Source organism: Oryzias latipes, chromosome 8 (assembly GCF_053564925.1).
Source record: "Oryzias latipes strain Hd-rR chromosome 8, Olatipes_Hd-rR_3.1".
NCBI lineage: Eukaryota > Metazoa > Chordata > Actinopteri > Beloniformes > Adrianichthyidae > Oryzias > Oryzias latipes.
Genome location: NC_136244.1, coordinates 16,169,704 through 16,188,271, shown reverse-complemented (window position 1 = coordinate 16,188,271; position 18,568 = coordinate 16,169,704). Strand labels below are relative to the sequence as shown.

Sequence of the window (18,568 nt, the reverse complement as noted above, 5' to 3'; positions counted from 1 at the left end):
CTCAGAAAATATGGTTGCCATAAAAAAAAAGGCAAGATGAAACATGTTTGGACTAATAAACATTTTATGTACAAGGAAAAGCTTCAAATTCTGTTGCAACGCAATGTTTTGTATAGTTAATGCAGATGATGAAAAAATTATTGATTTCTTTTTCAAATAATGATAATAATACATTTTACAAAATTATGTACAAGACATTAGTTTGTATAAAACTGGGCTAATGTTTGTTTGTAAAGTTCATTGTTTAATTGCAGTTACACAACATGGTCACTAGAGAGCGACCTTGATTTACGTGTTCTTATTTTTAATACTTCTGTATGGGGCGCCGAATGTCTTTTGTTTTATGCAGTCAGTTGAAATTTTTCTTTTTATTTACCAATGAAAGGTGATTTTTAACAATTGGATTTTATAAAACAGACATTTTCGAAGTAAAAAGCACAGAATTTACGTGAATTTACTGAAAGGCAAATTTAAAATAACATTCAGGCAATGCTGATAAGATTTTTGGGAGCCATACTTGATCTTGATTAGTTTAAGATGAAGTTTTTTTTTTTAAGATTAAAACAGTTTAGTAATCTATTTTAAAGATTTATGTCTGTGGAGAAAAATCTGCTTCATCAAGAAGAGACTTTTGTATCGTGCAAGCAATTTGTGGAATTATGTAACACAGTATTGGAATTTCTTTCGTCTGCACAGCTAATCAATATGGCAAAAAGAGTTTTTGCTTTTCTCTGAATTATTTGTGTCATATTACATGATACATTTGTGAAAACTGCCATCACATTAATGAAAATAAACTTTGCACTTAAATCAGGTTGTGTTATTGTTTTTTTAATTGTACATTTTAAACTAAATGTGTTTTAAAAGGTGTTAGTCTGTCAGGCTGTCAGTTATTCTTTTGCTTTGCTGATTAGTTCATGTTAATTGTACAAATTTTAACTGCAATCTGCCTAGTGAACAGTAGGTGGCAGCAGTGATTCAAAAGCCCCCATCGGTCAGGTAATGACAAAAAAGGAAAAGGGGGCGTGTTTTTGTCTTAGGGGAATCATACTAATACTTTGAAGCGAGCCTCTGAGTTTGACTGCATTAGTGTGAGCTGCGACGATTTGACAGCCAAACGGGGATTACTTCATGCTTCAGGTACTCGTAAGGGAACTTTAGGAATTTAGTTCATCTTATTGGAGAGAAAAAAAGTAAAAATTCTGAACGATAAAATGAAAACGGAATTTTTCTGGAAGATGTTGAATGTACATCTTAAAAGGAATAAATGAAGGCCAGGGCCCCAAAACTTAAAGGGCATGGTGATCTGCATGTTTGGGAGAGCCTTGTCAAATTTATTTTTGCATTTATTTGACTTCTACTTTTTTAGTCATATTTTGCACTGAGAATCATGAATTCTTTTTTTACGTTGCAGCTTGATAGTTTCCTAAAGTTTAAGACTTAAAATGTAAATTATTTTTTTTAGGTTTTTCTTACATTTGTAAGTCATTAATATCTTCCATGTCATCGTAAAATCAGGGAATAAATGTGGGGATAAAGGAAATCATTTGAGTTTAATTAATTTTGTTAGTAAACCCATGATTTCTATGGGAGTTGTCTTTTTTGTGGTTGATATTTATGCACTTTCATATTTTTATGGACTCTTGAACAAACAAACAAACATTTGAATTTTAGTTTTTAGAATTTTCCAGGTTGTTTTGTAATGATTTGTGTGATGACTGTTTTTTTTAGTAACTTTGGTCGTCAGTCAGCTCAGGTGTGAGACGATGCAGCAAAGCAGCAGCAGCAGCAGCAGCAGGTTGATGCAGCAGCTGTGGGAAAGATGGACGTCCTCGGTGAAAAACCTTCAGGAAGATCCCTGGGTGAGGCACATTTCCGGGTCTGTGTAAAAGTTGTCTCTCTTTGGTGGATTCCTGCTGAATTCTCTCTCCGTCAGGTTGCTCGGTTGATGACCACGAGGATCGGCCAGTACGTCAGCAGCCATCCTTTCTTAGCTCTCACTCTGCTGATGTTCAGCATCATGGCTGCCCTTCCTGTTGGCATCTTCCTCACATTTGCCCTTGTGACAGCCATCGTTTCAGCAACAGGTTTTGTTTTCGTTGAAGGTAGGTATTCTCCACTCAGAAGGAACCATTTCTTCCTCCTTTTTGGTGACTTGTTCCCGCATTCACTACTTTGCTGTTCCAGTGATCCTTCTGATTGTTGGAGGCTTGACCCTGCTGTCCATCCTCGTCGGCATCGCCTTGTTCTCTCTGCTGGTTTCAGTCGTCGTTAATGCATTCATCAGCTCCATTCCCAGCCAACTGAAAAATTATTTCACACACTGGGCGAAGGTAGAGCTGCAGCATTGATCCGTCGTGCATATCTGGTGATGATTTAATGGTGGACTCTGTTCTCTGCAGAATGGCGTCAACCAGGCGCAGAAGACTGAGAATGAAACTTCCGGATTAAAGGAGTTGTAGTAGATTGCTTTGTCCTCCTAAAAGTTTTCATATTTTGAGGCGATTTGGATCCAATCTGAACGTACTGAATGTTAGCCTGATGAATGTGGTTTGTTGTTGGAACAGACTTGCTGAGCACCAAACTAACTTATGCATGAATGTCCACACCCAAAATGTGGTTTAAGAGGTTTTACAGGATAATTCATCCGTCAAAGTACATGCTTGAGTCTTTTTACAAGTCAATGTCTTTACAGCAAAGTATATATCTGTTATTAATCATCTTATTCAAAGTTATCCAAATATTAACTCTAATTTTCAACTGTGATGTGCCTTGACTTTTTTTTTTCTTCTTGCTGATCTTAAAATGTTTTACATTTCTTGGATTTGACATTCCTTCTATTTTATTCAGCAAATTTTCTATATTTTTTTTTAAATAGAAACATCCACCATCTTGGTTTTTACGATACAATGGAAGTTGTTTCTTTTTAAAAATAAAGTTTCTTGAATTGATCTTTGCCTTTCTTTGAAGTGTTTTCAAATTACAAACTGCTTTCTTTTATTAACAATCAATCAATCAGCATATAGGAGAGATGACTAGTTTTACCTGCACAGGTCACACCCGTAGATTTAAAATGAAGCCTTTAGACCAAACAATTTAAATGAAACTGTAATCTTAGTCTTAGTATTGGCCCCTGACAGCTGCAAAAAGTCTCATTTACAAAGAAGTCTTTCTCTTCTTTTGCAGTTTTCTAAGTAAACTGTTTGACATTAAACTGACATTTGTAAAATTGATTTGCAGCTTAACTGAATGGTTTTATATAAACCCTGAAAAAACTAGCTTTTTCCTCTTCTGGTTCTCTGAAAAGAAGCTGTTCCAAATGCCATTCCTATGAGGTCACTAACGTTTCAGTGATTTTCCACATTTTAACCTCTCATTTGAGCCACTGCTTGTTTTGGAGATTTTTTTTTTTTTGCCCTCCAGTAAAACACAAACTCACAATGGGGTCAGTTGACCAACTGGGCCAGAATCGTTTCCTCTATTTGGATTTTACAGAATGTCTTGGATCGTTCATTCATCCGCTCACAGTCTAAAGCTTGGCTGCACTTCGCTGTTTATTGAATGAGAACATTTATCACCATGCAAATTTCACTAAAAATTTAAATTTTGTCTTTTGGCAGCCAAGAAGTTAAATCAGTCATGACCCTGTCATTTTGCTTGTTTTACTTCAGTGCTAACATCACATAATTTAGTTTTAACTGGAAACAAATCATCTTTACTATCCGCAGTAGTTTTTATGTAATAATAGTAACCTTTGATTTTATCTCTGGTTTTTCAGGCACACCTGTATTGTCTGTCTTGCCTCCTGATTGGGTTGTTCTTGTGTTTGTGTACTAGCTTTGCTCATCCCTTCACAGTTTCAAGTCTTCTCTATTTGTATAATACCCAAAAAAAGAGGTCTTTTGATAATTTGTGGACAAATGCATATCAATAAATTCTCTGAGAGCTTCAAAAACTTAGACCATTTAGAAAACAGTATGACGTGTTTAACATATTAGGGGGGAGTCTCGACCACTTTTGGTTGAGTGATCTGGTTTCTGTTCAGCTGCAGGTGTGGCCATCAAAATTTTATGTAAAAAAATATATATATAATGTTCCACACCATACCCAGGTTTAAGCAGAAATGGGAGCTTTTGTTGAGCTATTCTAACTAGCTAAGCTTCACATTTCCTAAAGAAAAGGTGATTTTTTAACAATAATTTAACTAACCTTGATATCTTTATTCATCTTTTGGGCAGATGTTCTCAATCAATGCAAAAACAACAGATAACATTCAATATTGGGGTCTGCTTCTAAGTATTGGCCCATCATCTATAACGTATCCAAATATTGTCAAATACTGCATCACTAATAGTATTAATTTTTGTATTGTTTGAGATCTTAAAGCTTTTAGCATCTAACATTTTGAATTGCCGCTTTGTATGAAAGATGTGACTCAAACTGACTTTTTCCATAAAAATCTTTTAACTCTTTTAAATGGCATTTGTTTTGGACTTTTTAATAATTCTGCTTTTTACTGTTAAAATGAGGTTCCAATAAACTTTGAAAAAATACTGATCCTTTCATTATCAGGGGACAAATATACACCTAAAACCTAAAAAAATATCAGCACTCTAGAGATGTGTTGTAGTTAGATCTTGGTCCATTTCTAATACAAACTGACAAATTTATGAAATGAAATACAGTTTTAGCTTGAAGACTGGAAGATGTCAACAGTCAAACACCATCACAGAGGGATTCTCATAAAATCTTTATTGGAGGTGATGTGGCAAAAAAAAAGATATTTAAAAGAATAAATGTTAAAGTTGACAAAGGGCTTGTGAAATGAATAGATTGCTAAACCGTTTTAATGCTGTAAATCAACCTACAACCAAAAGATTGTTGGTTCAAAACATAACAACCGAAAAATTAAAAAAAAAGGAAATTAAAAAAAGGCACAGGGAGATATTCTTACAATTCTAACATTGGTGCTTCAAGACAAAAGGGGTTCTGTGCCAAAATACAATTTTTAAAAATTGGAATAGAATTGTTTTTTCTTAAAACAAGCAGAAAATGACCAGTAAACAGCTCTAAATTTCCTTTTGACATAAGCAACGTTAGAAAAATACTGATGCGACACATTGAGTGCTGGCATTCATTCGACTGATTCAGTTCTTATGTTTTGAGTCTAACATCATTCCCTAGAGTTCTCTTCAGAACAGGACGCCTAAACAAGAAGAAAATGTCAAAAGTTTTAATGTTTTTACAAAAGATGTTGAGGTGAAACGTGTGATTTTTTTTATTTTTTTTTGCTTCAAGCCTAAAGTAAAAATATAATATATGCATAAAATTACTGAAACAATGAATGCAAAATAACTGCAAAAGGTGGTGAAAGTGAACTTCCTTTCATCGTGCACATCGCTCTTTTACAAGACTGTACATTTTGTGCACTTTTTTCACAAACTCATCCCATTTGCAAAAAAAAAAAAAAAAAAGCGCAAGACACCTCAGATGTACAAAATACTAATAATAAAAAAAAAAAATAACCCGTTCGACAGCAATGATAAGACCTTTAAGGCAAAATGCTGAACACAGAAATCCAAAAAAAAAGAAAAAAAAGTTGATCTGGGTTGCTGTTTGCTCTGGTGTTGGTTGGCATTTACCAGTTCCATCAGTGATCATCAAAAAACAAAACAAAAAAGGCTAGTGTTTTTTCCCACCATAGTTGGCTCTCTGTTTCTGGCATTCGTTGCTGGACATCACGGGACTCCGTGTCATCTGGGCGCCCCCTCCAGGTCTGCCGGGAGTCGCCGTCTGTTACTTCTCATGCTGGCAAGCTCAGTTTCTTGCCTTTCAACACTGCAAGGCAAGATATTGGAAACAAATGATTCATATGCTATAATGCCTGATCATCAATAAAATAATAAATACATATGATAATTTAACTAAGGCGTACCGTGAGCATAGTTCACATAGAGGTAAAACTATCTTAATCTGACTACAAGTACTTTTATTTCCTCATTGCAAGATCTAAAAAGTGAAATAAATAAAAAATACAGTAAAAAATCAATTGTGGATTTTCTAATTTAGTGTTTCGTCACACTACATTTCCTTTATGCGTTCCTGGGACTGAGATACTGCAAAAAGAGGGAATTTTTCCTCAAAAGATGAATGCTTAGAAGATTTGCCCCTTCGCTACAGAAATGTGGAAAGGTGAAACCTCAGATCAGCTTTGGCTGAACTTTGCAGCGAGGTTTTTCAGGGAATAGGCTCAGCTTGTTACTTATTTCCATGGTTAATTTCAATCTACAAAGAAATGGTTTTAGGCCCAAATAAACGCATTCATTCATTTATCTTCTAATCCGTTTTTCCCTTTCGGGGTCACGGGGCTGCCGGAGCCTATCCCGGCCACTTGTGGGCGAAGGCAGGTGACCAGTCTGTCGCAGGGTAGAGTGTCCACAATCACACACCCATTCCCACCTAGGGACAATTTAGGTTGACCAATTAACATTTGTAGCATGTTTTTGGACGGTGGGAGGAAGCCGAAGTCCCCGTACAAACTCCACACAGAAAGGTCCCCCATTGATGTTCTGGTTCAGGTCCCCCAGCCGGGACTTGAACCGGGGCCTTCTTGCTGTGAGGCAAGAGCGCTAACCACTGCAGCCCATAAATGATAAATAAACACAGATAAATATAATTATTTAGAAGTGACGTATTAGGATTTGCACCAAACTTGGCCATGTGAGTGTTGCATGAAAAGACTGCCTGAAAAAGAGTAACGGCGAATGACGGAATTTATCTTGGGAGCCTTAGAAGTGTGATAATTTACAGAAAAAAGCTCAATAATCTGTGTTTTAATGGCACGCTAGTTTAAAAAAAAGAATTCCAACCTACCTTTGGTGACATACAAGTAGAAGAAGTCACAGTAGAGGACAGTCTGAACCACACCAGCCACAATAGCGATCATGTCAAAGAAGCCTTCAAAGTAAAAGCGCCAGATCCAGTTGAAAAGGTAGAGGGCCCGGTACAGGCCCAGGCAGAACAGGTAGTGGGTGGTGATTGTCTCTGCTTCGCCCGTCTTGCTGATCATGAAGAGCTGAGGCAGAATTGCCACAGATTCCAGGTAGATGGAGAACGTCCAAAGGATCTAAAGACAGAGCGGTTTCATTTAAGTGTGCTGGAGAAGAATTACGAATAGATTTGTTCATATGTAGTAATCAATGACGCTTACCTCTAAAGGAGAAAAGTCATGGTTGATAAGAACAGCCAGGCCGCCAACTGGAACGACCAGGAACTCCACTCTGAAGCTGTCGTGGTTACCGTCGTAGGTGGCTCTGAATTTCATATAAATCAGGTATACTGTGGCGTAGGAACAGCCAATGTAGATCACCTGGAAAACAGCAGCAGTCAGTAAACACAAGAAAGATGATCTCCATCTTTGACCTCTGTCCAGAGCCGAGTGCAGGATCCTACCTTCATGCTGCTGTTGTACAGCGAGATGAAAGAGGTGAGCAGATCCAGGTAGCGTGTCGTGAACACAAGAGCAAAGAGAATTTGGCTCTTCCCAGAAATACCTTTAAAAAGAAAATAGGAGATATACATTATATTTGTGCTGACACAGCAGCTCTCTTTACCGAACAGAGACATCTGCTGGACATAGCATGAAAATACCATGTAAAATTTAGAAAACCAAATACTTATTTTAGACCTTTATTAAACAAAAGATTTGTGTTAGTCAACAGATATAAAAATTCTAAAAGCAAATTTGATCTTCTTACATATACGATCACTTTAGTCTAAAGAAAAGTGTGGTAACTCAGCTTTCTAATTTTTTCCAAAAGTTGCAATGCAAACTTTAAATAAATACAAAATCATACCAAAACATTTATGCAAAAAGGCAGAAAAAAAAACCACACCCACGCATCCATATTCGCATCAAGAAAACCTATAATAACCAGTTAATGTGTCACTCATATTTTATTGTGCTGCAAACTATTTAATAAGACAAAACCTGAATTTTGAACTAACGTTTCGGGACCAGTAACACGTACTTTTGTTAAAGCTTTTAATTTTATTTTTACACAAAAGTATAAGTCAGATTGTTCATCATCCTTCAAAAATGCCCCATTAGAATTAGCTACATCACGTGTTTATTTAGTTTAGCCACAAATGATGTTCAAATCCTGACATATTTCATAAGTTTAGATATGATCCTACAATTTGTTTAGTGTTTGTGTACAGTTTTTGTTTGTTGGTATTTGTATTGTTAAATGTCTTCATGGCTCCCTAAAGAAAAGGAAATGATACCATCTATAATCACAACAGTCATGACTGTTAAAAACACAACACTTAACATGTCCAGGATTATTAGATTATTCATAATATAACTTCCAATAGTATATCCTATATTATGTTACATATTATAGTATCTATACCGGTTTTATAGTGTCTTGCTCATGCAAGTTTCAGTAGTCAATATATGAACAGTGGTTTTTTTTAAAGAAAGTATCAAATGTGTTTCATGTACAGAATGTTTGGATACAAGTACAGAGATATAATTTTATGGCATCACCACTTAACTTCTAGGACTTTTTTTAAACTGACAAACATTTTAAATTGGGGGACGGGAGGGGGCAGCAGAACATATTATTTTATTATAATGTTAGTTTAATGTAATAAAATGACAATTATAATATCAATATGGGGGGGGGGGGGTATGTGTGTGGGGGTAAATCAATAAATCCATCAATGCATTTTCAATCTGCCTAATTGGACATTTTATTAAAATTTAATTTGAGGTGTTGTGGTATTAATGTGTATTTATTTTCTGTCTACAGACATGTAAGTGCACGTAATGGCCTGACACCACATTCAACTTTCATGTATTAAAAAAATCTATGTGAATAAAGTTTTAAGAAAAAAACATTTAGAAGTCTTGCTTGGTCGCGTTATCATAGCTCTCTTTAGTCAAAAATAATATCCATAACGTTGCAGGAACGTGTCACCATTTCAGCCCTTGTACCATATATTGCTCACTTTGTAGCCACAAACACAAAGGTAGTTGATATTGATGTAAAGTAAGTTTAAGAACGCTAGCTACTTCCGTAGCCTTTCCTTACAACGCCACGTCAAAAGTCAGACCAAAAAAGTCGAGCACCGAATCGCAAGTTAACGCAGGAAAAAAATACGATGGTTTTGGGAAACCAGCGGAACCGTAATGTTTAAATTATAAAATTGTAAATTATAACTAAAACATAAACAGCGAGTTAAATTTAAACAAACTCAAACGTTTTAACTTGATAGTTTGCTAAACTAAACAGGAAACCACAACCATGCATCAGTCGTCTGCTTCCCATCAACACTGACCTACCTAGCTAGTTAAATCGTTTGTAAAGTAATTTCAGTTTAACGTCTAAATTAGATTTAGCTGACAAAACTGTAACTATATAAATAATCAAACCTATAAATTTGTAACTGAAAGTAACTTAATGCGTTGTTACTTCAAAGCATTAGCTTGTTGGCCCAAATGAATGAGTAGGTTTTTGTTAGCATATATATGAAGTTAGCATTATAGACTAATCGCGAGCATATTTTAAAGTAACTAATGATCAGGAAACTTACTACAGCATATATCATTAAACAACAAAAGCTCACCTGCACACGATCTGGTTTTCCATATTTTGAGTAGCAGGATGATGATAGCAGCCAAATGAGATAGATCTCCTGTCAGTCTGAAAATGTTCATTGTTGCAGGATGACCGGAAGTTAAAGTCTCTCTGTTTTTTACTGTGAAATGCTCTGAAATGACTCCACAGAAATCTCTCCCGGTAGGTTTCGGGTTCACAGATCTGCGGGACCCGCTGGGTTGAAAATATGGCGAGGGTGCAGGTCGACGTGGAAGGAGGCGGGGCAAAGCCCACATGGGATGATCTGATTGGATGGAAATTTGAACGACAGTGGGTTGGAATCTGCCTTTAGAAACTTATATTCCAATGTATGTCAATGGATGGAGACAAAGCCCCTTCTTTGAAGAAAAAAAATTAAAAATGTCTTAAAATGTTCCTAATATTTTGGACATATAACTTTGCCAAGTTACACTTAATTCTGTAACTTTGTGTTAACATTTTACACCCAGAAATAGTTTTACTAAACATTACTTCTTGGCTTTTAGTACTTTAAAAACATCCCTAACCTGCTTCATTGAGCTATTATTCTTTAAAAATATTTTGACATTAGAATTGTGCAATTTGTTCTAACAAGTAGTCTTTTTGTATTTAAATTGTAATGAATACCTTTGAATAATATTTACATTTTTGAGACAAAATCTAATCATTTGGAGTTTTTTGACATAAACAATCACATTTAATTCTTTTTTAAATATGCCTTTCTTGTGTTTTTGTGAACTAAAAACAAATGACAACATAGTTTAAATGGCTGCTCTGTTAGTAAAGGCCATTGATTCAAAACATCACAAACATTTGACTATTAAATGGTTTCACTTTTTTTCTCACTAACTGGATGACACATCTTTAACTTTCATTCAACTGTAATGTTTTCCAAGTACAAGTGCAGGAACTGGTTATAGCAGTGAAACAACTTAGCATTACTGCCAACTAACTTAGCAGATGCATAATTCTCTGTACTAAAGTGTGACATCTATAATTACAGAATTCTAAAAGTTTACCACCTTAAAAAAATAAGCCCACATCTCTAGTGTATCTATTCTGGGCTGAAAAGTAATTAACATAACTAACTAATGACATCGAACCCGAACTTAAATGTTTTTTTTTAATATAGTATGGAACCAACTAACTCACAATTAATAATCTTCCTTTTCCTTTTATTAGGTAAATACATGTTTTGTTTGGCTCAGGTCTAAAATTAATTTAAAAAAAGTGCTAGGTCACAGTGCAAACTAGTGACCAACAAATTTAAAAGGAATCATACATGTAAAAAAAAAAATCACACAAGTAACACACAAGTAAATCTTCAGTCAGAATAGTTTGAGTAAAAATTGAATGTGATCAAATAATTTGGTCTTTCAAGTTTATATATTTTTAATGTAATCATTTTGTGACTGTGGGTAAAAACGGCAGAGGAATGAAGTTTTAATGCCGATTTCAAATGTCTCCTAAAGCTGAAGCATGAAGCTGTCAATGAGTATTTAAATCATCACAAAAAAGTATAGATATATTAATAAAAAACATATTTTTGTTAATATTGTTCTTTTAATTGGAAGTTACACTGCTTAAATTTGATTGTCACTTCACACAGAAAATAATGTTAGGCTTTGCTCGTCTTCTTTTATTTTTTACTGCCACTAAAGATGACTTGTGCACGTGTGAAGCTGTCACAGGTGATGTTGTAATTTTAGAAACACTCACATGCAGTCTGGAAACACTAAAAGGTGCAAACAAACAGTACAACACTTAAACGTCCTGCTTTCAGTGTAATAAACTGTCAAACTGGAACAAAAGCACTGGCGTGACGCTTGAAAGTGTACTTCAGTTTATTGAAAAAAGTTAAGCAAATGTTATGTGTTAAAAAGATTCCACCACTGAATGAAGTTTGCTTCTTTTAGATTTTCTTTAATAATTAGGTCAAAATAAAATAAAAATGTTTCTTACTTCAGAATAAACGCATAAGTTATTTGCAATAACAGCATGTAAATCCATGATGATGCCTTTTATGTACTCAATACAAAAGAAATAAATAGGAAGTGGGTTTTGAGGAAGTGCCTTGCAAATCCTTCCGATGTTGTCAGATCACTACATTCAAAAAATCCTGAGATCTCTCATAAGCGGTATAGCTACGGACATGAAGTTGTCGTTTTGGTTGCCCCTTCTGCTTATCTTCTTGTCAAGAGCAGGTAAATAAAAGTCTACATTAAATCTGTTTTAAAAGAAAGAAACCTGTATTTTATTCATTCCTTGTTCCATAGATTTTAACACATCTATTTGATACCAGTCCTACTATTGACTTCAAACAAGTCTAATCTGGATTAACTACCTTTTTGTCTGTTAATTCTAGAGAATAATGAAAGCTGCACATTACAGCAGACCAAGATGATCTGGCGCAAAGCGGGAGGATCCTTAAATCTCTCTTGTACCATGACCCCAGAATGCGTAGCAGGCAAAATTGAGTACAAGTGGTTTGTTTTCAAAGAAGACAGGCATTTTGCCCTGAATTCCAACGACAAATACACCTTGAGTAGAACAATGTTAACCATCACGTCACTGAAGGTTGATGACAGTGGGATCTACTACTGTGGAACAGGACAAACTAAATGCTGCAAACCGCTTGTAGGGCTCGGAACGACTCTTGTAGTGACAGGTAATAGCAACACTAAATTATTCTGCTAAAGAAACGGGCTAAGAAGTGTTGATATGGAGGACTTTCTTATCTTTTAGGTAAAGCTAGAGTTCTGCTGTTGCTGGCATTAGTCCTTCTGGCCATCTTTAACTTTGCCATAGTAACGTTCATCATTCTAAAGAAGGTAAAAAAAAACATAAACATAAAGTTTTTTCCACATTTGTGCAATGTGTTAATGTGAAATAAATCTGTATCTTTGTTGTAGTGTTGCTGGAAGAAAACAGCTGCTGTGAAGACATCTGTACACGACAAGGTGGGTAAAATGTCTTCTTTCTGTTTTGTTTTACTCTAAAATACTTGATCATTTCTAAGAGGCGAAAAGTCCACAGACGTAAAAAAAAAAAAAAAGAGGAACAGTAACCAAGGCCTCTGTTACCACAAAAGAAGAAAGCATTGACAAATCATCACAGCCTAGACAGTTGGACTGCTTAAAAAGTTTTAAATGTCAATATTTGTGCAACGCTTTTATAAGGATTTTGAACTCTATTGTAAACAGGAGAGCATAAGGAAAAAATCTCACTTTCGTAACGTGGTCCAAGAGCTGCACAGCAGAGAGAACCTGAGAAAGAGTAAAAACACAGCCAGACAAAAACCTGCTGAGGTAAGTTGCAACAAGATTTTACAAAACAAAAGGTTGCATCAATTGTCACTGTTGTGCTTTCCCACCATGCCTTGAATTTTGTCCTGCATGTCATCATTCATGTCATCATAGCCGAAAAGAGACATGAACATTGTTTCTACTGACTGCATCTACCAAAACGTCTGAACCTCAAGCAAACAGAGTGGACCTCCATCTGGTAAATAAAGAGGACTTTGCCAAGAAACAAGACACGAAATGTGTTTAATGAAATGGAGAAGTGAGACAAGAACGTTTGCTGTATTAGAATATGAAATAAAACCCCAAAAATAGATGCAGTGTTACCATTAAATCTTTGATACCAACTCTTTTACAATCTGAAGTCATGGGTTGCTTTTACCTGTTGTGTACCAGTTTATCGGAAATTTTAATATATCTTCATATATTTTGCTGCACAGACAATGAAGAATTTTTCAATAATGTAAAAATTATGATAATGTCGACGAAAAGTGCTGTGTTTTTCATTGATTTATGTCCCAACAATCTCATAAAAAGAATAAATTATGGTGACAGCAGACAAATATTTAAGTGTATTTTTAATCAAAAAATACAAAAAAGAAAATACATTCCCATTGATTGGCCCAGAGAGAGCTCTATTATTATAAACAGAAACCAGAGACAATAGAAGTATGTATCAAGTATAAACAAATACATCTTGCATTTAAAAATGTATTGAAATTCACATTTTTTCTATTGGATTATGTTATCCGTCAAACATATTTCAGTACACCTTTTAATATATTTTTAATGTGAGCTGGATTTATGCATATTTCCATTTTTAATGTAATGTTTTTTATTTTCCTCGATCAATGTGATATTCATTTGTATTTACATTTTTTTGTATTTCTTGTTTTAATATTATCAATATGTAATATTGATAAAGTTTTATTAGATTAAATTATTCTTGTATAACACATCCATCTTGCTGGCTTCATTGCATTTTGTTGAATAAAACATGAACACATTTGATTTCATTGCCTTGTTGAATGAAAATGTTCATGGCACAAAGCAGTTTGCAGATCAACAGTATTTGATCTCTATCGTGTACCGGTAAATATAACATGTCAAGAGGGTAAAAACGTTCTTTTATTGTTGTTGGATGAAATGAGCACATACTGGTACCTAAAAGATGAACTAGTTACCCATTCCATGTCAATGAATGCATGAACCAGTCGTTTTTTTTTTAGCTTTAGTGTTGGCATCTACTTAGATCATTTTACAACTTTTCAAGTTAATCATTTCCCTGGGAAGTCAGCAGCAAAAAATAAGATCAGACTATATAAGACAAAAAAAGTAAACCCAGTGTTTTGTAAAGAAAACACAAATATTAAGCAATATGGTTTTTTCTGGCAAAAGGTTAAGGCACTAATCACAGTCTCATGACTTTGCGTCATAAACATTCTACTTCAAAGTCACCAGTGTGTTCATAAATCAAGTCTCATTATAATGCTGTAGTTGAACATCTGCAATGAATTTACAGACTCATCCACTTTATCGAATTCTCAACATTTCCCATTGTTTTTCACCTGATTCCTAAAGAGCTTCCACATGTGTTACCAGTCTCATTGATGCTAGCAGTCTACATACTTTGCATCAAGGGTGTGACTGCTACGAATGGAGAAGGGCCTCCAGGCCAGAGCTTGCAGGGCTGCAACACACACGGGCACCAGACAAACCAAGTAGAACATGACACTGTGGAGGCCTTCCAAAGCACTAGTGGGAAAGAGACAGCAACCAGATGACTGTCATCACATGATGTAAACATAACATAAAATCACAAAGTAATGGACGACACTGAAAAAATACATTCAAATGAAACATCTTGCTTATTAGATTTTTACTCATATCTCATAAAGTTTGTAATTATGTTACTCTTCTACTTGAACTGGCAAAATGCATTTTCTTTAAAATTAAGATTTTGTAAAATGTACAAAAGTAAATAGCCTACAACTAAAACAGTTGTTTTCTGATGTAAAAATGTAGAGGTTTTTCTTGATGGACAGGTTTTATGTTCCTGTGCAACAGGAATATCAGCTACCAAACAGGAAAAATGCTTACTTTAACGGAAGTGAAAGTAAAAACTCCCATTTAAGCTGTTTCTGATTGTTGTTACATATATTCAGGGCTTTCAAATTAACAAATAAAATCAATCTATTGGTGTAATCTTAAGGTAAACAAACAAAAATACTTTAAACCTCTTAATCGGTGTGGTTCTTCAAGCTATCCATACCTTGGGTCTGAATTGTTGCCTGGATCCTTCAGCTGTTCATATCCAAACTGGTTCAGAATGTTAAGAACTATCATTGGTGCCAGAGACTGAGCCGGCTTAGTGAACAGCGCATTGGTTCCAAACACCATGGAGGACAAGGGAGAGCTGGGGAAGAGAATACATAGAAAGAAGAAAAAACATAAACAGTTCACTTTAATTTATCTAATGATTACAAATACAAAACAGAATTTAATGACTAACTGCACGTCTACATCTGAAGTAAACATTGTTTTACAACACATTCGATAGATAGTGCCTTTTTAATTTGATAAAAATAATAATAAAGACTCTTTAGGTTAAAATATTTACTTGTTACAGCTATAGCTAAATCCATAGACATATTTTTTGTGTGCTGTTGTAATATGTGTGCTTTTTATAACATTTTTCTCATTGGGAATAGGTTAATTATCCTTAAAAGTGAACAATAACTTAAACATTTTCGATCCATACAAGTTTTCCAACTCTAGTGCCGTAATTCCCTGACAGTTCCTCAGGGAGGCGGCATAGTACTATTAGTATTAGTGGATGTTTTTTATAAAAACTGAAAACAAATGAAAACAGAGTACACCTGCATAATAATTTGGATATTTTATTTTTACCTCCGTTTGTGCTTCTGCATGTCGGTGTCAATGATGTCAGCCAGGGGCAGGCTAAAAAGACTGAAGGCTGCTTGAACGATAACCCTGCAGAAAACATGGAGACAATGTGAGCGATTCTTTGTAATGGAAAACAGGAAAGCACAGGGAAAGCAAGATTCTGATTGAAAGCTACGTACATGTTAGCGGTGAGAAAAAACGCCATGATATAGTAATGATGAGGACCAAGAGCTAGCATGATGATCGCCATTCCGACCTCCACATAGAAAGTGAAGAGGATGATCCTATAGTACCCCAGATTTTGCAGCTGACCTTGACAGACCAACACTAATAACTGATAGAAAGACAGTAATTAAACATAGAAGTACCTCCAAAAAACATTCAAACTAAACAGTTTCTTCCTACAGCAAAAGTACAATTGAGAGTGAAATGAAACATCACAATCAAAGAGATTAAACAACAATTTATTTAGAACTTTTATTGAAGGAAAAAGATCCACATTTCTATGAGGCAATACCTGCGGGCAGATGAATCCTGCTCCGTACATGACACTCTTAGCCAGCGATGGAAGAACGTCTGGAGGAATTAGGTGCTCAGTGAATATAATGGTAAAATTATTAAAGAAAGCCAACATGAACACCTGGAAGAAGTTCATGAGCACGAACAGCTGAAAGTCTCTGTTAGTCAGAATCTGCCATGTCAACCTCCACATCATGGAGGCAGAATCTGCAACTTGGCTAGAAGCAGCACCATCGACAGATCTTGGAATCTCTGCTTCAGGTGCTTTAGTATCAAAGCGGCCCTCGCTGTGGAAGCCTGTGTAGAGCATGCAGCCACAGCTCAGGACAGCAGTCAGCACCGAGAATGCCTGAAAAGCTGAAAAATCTTCCATGTTTTTGGACAGCACTCCACAGAAGAGAATGCTGGAGGAGCCAACGAGAGAAGCCACCTGACAAATTGACAAGATTGCAGATGAGATGCACAGAACAATGTATTCTTTTTTTTTTTTTTTTTTTTTTTTTTTTTTTTTTACAGAGAAATGAAAAAAAGGCTTTCTTACTTGGCTGTACTTTATAAGTCTTAATCGGTTTTGGTGATGGCTGGAAATTTCTGCAAACAAGGCGCACTGAGCCAGCAGCACAAAAGTCAGCATACCATCAAAAGCACAGAGGGCGACTGTCAGGTGCAACCCACTCAACCAATCCCCAGGTGTGTAGGATCGCCATGGGAACCAAGCCAGAAGAAAAGCCAGTGAGTAGAGGGGAGCACCATACAGGATGGAGAGGCGTCGCTGAGAGCAGCAGGGAACCTTGGAGGTGTCTTGCAGGTAACCAAATAGGGGGTCATTGACTGCATTCCACACCATGTACACCACCTGTGGGAAAAGCTCGTTTATAGTTTAACAGTTTAACAAAGACTCATCTGATATTTTTTTTCAAAACTTTATTAAAAAAGTAGAGATAAGACAACAGCTCAAGGAAACACTACAAATACTGAGCAACTGGCACATAAACAATCAATAGTCCAGAAGTTTTTCATAATCCTATTAAACATAGAGTAGAAGAAAAATGTAAAACATATTTAACAGAAGAAATATTCTTGCAGCTTTCATATTTTGCATGTGTTCTATCGTTTCATAATATGATTTTTAGTCCAGGTGGAATAAATGAAGTTTATTGTTATTATCAAGGTTGTGAAATGAATCACTTACGCTTGTGAATGTGGGACTTTCCCTTAATAATAAACAGATGAATATTAAAAATGTGATATTTTTGGACAGACCAGTATAGTTAAAAGCACAATATGACATCAAAATATTATTTTGGATGTTGACTTTGAATTTTGTGATAAGAAATTCTTCTAATTCAGACGAATTGATCATAAAGTGATAAAACAGATAACAAGTTGTCTCCCTACTTGTTTGGCAAAAAACACAAGACTCTTCTACGTTTTTACTTCTTAGTGCTTCTTTAACTGGATACATTTTGTGTAAAATCTTTACTGAAACTGTTATTATTTTATTTTTGTGAACGCAGTATTTATTGATGGTAGGACTCGTATGACATTGTGTGTTGGCTGCAAAAATACTCACTTGTGATTGGTGGAATGCTCCTTCAGATATTTTGTACTTATTCAGGAAGAGTTTGACATAGTAGAAGCTGAAAATATTATTAATCATGCCTGACCCGAGGGTGGTCATGGCGTAAGCCAGAGCTGCAGGATTAATCCCCAGACGTCGGATCATATTTGGGTTTTCCGGGGCGACAATTGACACCCTTAAGAAAGCGAGAGTTCAGCCAAAGCACCAGCTGATCGAACCAAAAAAGCACTGAGGTGTCTTAGTCTGTAAACACTATAGTTAGCATTGCAAATGTTTACCTTTCTAGTAGCGATACTTAGCAAGAAATCCTACAAAAATGCAAAGTTTAAAGATAAATTCAAAAGGTTGACTTTCTGCAGCAGTTTCCTCATTTTAAAGTCGTAATAAGATATAAAATCCAGACTTAAAATATTAATAAACACACATACAACGCGGTTTCTTCGCTAAGTCAGATACATGATGTTCACCTGGCAGCTACAGTGAAATCTAGTTCAACTCGTTTGTTCCTTTTCGGGGCGGGGCTTCGTCTTAAAAACAAATACATGATTGGCTAAAAGAAACAATTCCTTCCGCTTGCTGCTCTATAATTGGTTTAAATAAATGTAAGTCATTTT

At 35.5% G+C, this 18,568-nt stretch overlaps 4 protein-coding genes across 5 annotated transcripts; 2 read left to right on the top strand and 2 right to left on the bottom strand.

Moving 5' to 3' along the window:
• The first annotated feature begins 1,013 nt into the window (after positions 1-1,013).
• Positions 1,014-2,951, top strand: LOC101156821 (lipid droplet assembly factor 1). The gene is made up of 5 exons (XM_004071438.5): positions 1,014-1,140; positions 1,732-1,862; positions 1,937-2,105; positions 2,188-2,333; positions 2,403-2,951. Exons 2-5 carry the CDS (start codon positions 1,767-1,769, stop codon positions 2,460-2,462), a joined length of 471 nt encoding a protein of 156 aa, XP_004071486.1. The 5' UTR covers positions 1,014-1,140; positions 1,732-1,766; the 3' UTR covers positions 2,463-2,951.
• A 1,786-nt stretch (positions 2,952-4,737) lies between these two features.
• On the bottom strand, positions 4,738-9,911 carry LOC101157057 (ER lumen protein-retaining receptor 2). Its single transcript, XM_004071439.5, has 5 exons — positions 9,634-9,911; positions 7,453-7,553; positions 7,211-7,369; positions 6,874-7,126; positions 4,738-5,838 (listed from the first exon to the last, which is right to left on the bottom strand). Exons 1-5 carry the CDS (start codon positions 9,899-9,901, stop codon positions 5,804-5,806), a joined length of 816 nt encoding a protein of 271 aa, XP_004071487.2. The 5' UTR covers positions 9,902-9,911; the 3' UTR covers positions 4,738-5,803.
• A 1,785-nt stretch (positions 9,912-11,696) lies between these two features.
• Positions 11,697-13,310, top strand: si:ch211-139g16.8 (uncharacterized). Its single transcript, XM_011478202.4, has 6 exons — positions 11,697-11,848; positions 12,010-12,312; positions 12,390-12,475; positions 12,557-12,604; positions 12,848-12,952; positions 13,064-13,310. The coding sequence occupies exons 1-6, from the start codon at positions 11,734-11,736 to the stop codon at positions 13,115-13,117; spliced, it is 711 nt and encodes a 236-aa protein (XP_011476504.2). The 5' UTR covers positions 11,697-11,733; the 3' UTR covers positions 13,118-13,310.
• A 197-nt stretch (positions 13,311-13,507) lies between these two features.
• mfsd13al (major facilitator superfamily domain containing 13a-like) lies at positions 13,508-18,462 on the bottom strand. Of its 2 annotated transcripts, XM_011478199.4 has the most exons (8): positions 18,233-18,442; positions 17,946-18,129; positions 16,914-17,228; positions 16,371-16,802; positions 16,033-16,187; positions 15,857-15,940; positions 15,219-15,362; positions 13,508-14,701 (listed from the first exon to the last, which is right to left on the bottom strand). In XM_011478199.4, exons 2-8 carry the CDS (start codon positions 18,096-18,098, stop codon positions 14,560-14,562), a joined length of 1,425 nt encoding a protein of 474 aa, XP_011476501.1. In that variant the 5' UTR covers positions 18,099-18,129; positions 18,233-18,442; the 3' UTR covers positions 13,508-14,559. The 2 variants fall into 2 exon arrangements, with proteins under 2 accessions (XP_011476501.1, XP_004071719.1); XM_004071671.5 differs by having other exon boundaries at positions 17,946-18,462.
• Between the last annotated feature and the right edge of the window lie 106 nt (positions 18,463-18,568).

Bases quoted from the DNA above. Each gene is read 5' to 3' on its own strand.
- LOC101157057 (XM_004071439.5), bottom strand. From the start codon at position 9,901: ATGTGGGCTTTGCCCCGCCTCCTTCCACGTCGACCTGCACCCTCGCCA. The intron at 7,370-7,452 runs GTAGGATCCTGC...GCTGTTTTCCAG, and splicing joins TGTACAACAGCAGCATGAAG to GTGATCTACATTGGCTGTTC. The intron at 7,127-7,210 runs GTAAGCGTCATT...CTCTGTCTTTAG, and splicing joins ATGACTTTTCTCCTTTAGAG to ATCCTTTGGACGTTCTCCAT.
- LOC101156821 (XM_004071438.5), top strand. From the start codon at position 1,767: ATGCAGCAAAGCAGCAGCAGCAGCAGCAGCAGGTTGATGCAGCAGCTG. The intron at 1,863-1,936 runs GTGAGGCACATT...TCTCTCCGTCAG, and splicing joins ACCTTCAGGAAGATCCCTGG to GTTGCTCGGTTGATGACCAC. The intron at 2,106-2,187 runs GTAGGTATTCTC...TTGCTGTTCCAG, and splicing joins AGGTTTTGTTTTCGTTGAAG to TGATCCTTCTGATTGTTGGA.
- si:ch211-139g16.8 (XM_011478202.4), top strand. From the start codon at position 11,734: ATGTTGTCAGATCACTACATTCAAAAAATCCTGAGATCTCTCATAAGC. The intron at 12,313-12,389 runs GTAATAGCAACA...CTTATCTTTTAG, and splicing joins AACGACTCTTGTAGTGACAG to GTAAAGCTAGAGTTCTGCTG. The intron at 12,605-12,847 runs GTGGGTAAAATG...TATTGTAAACAG, and splicing joins AGACATCTGTACACGACAAG to GAGAGCATAAGGAAAAAATC.
- mfsd13al (XM_004071671.5), bottom strand. From the start codon at position 18,098: ATGATCCGACGTCTGGGGATTAATCCTGCAGCTCTGGCTTACGCCATG. The intron at 16,188-16,370 runs GTATTGCCTCAT...TCTTTCTATCAG, and splicing joins CAGGATTCATCTGCCCGCAG to TTATTAGTGTTGGTCTGTCA. The intron at 15,941-16,032 runs GTACGTAGCTTT...TGTTTTCTGCAG, and splicing joins TTTTTTCTCACCGCTAACAT to GGTTATCGTTCAAGCAGCCT.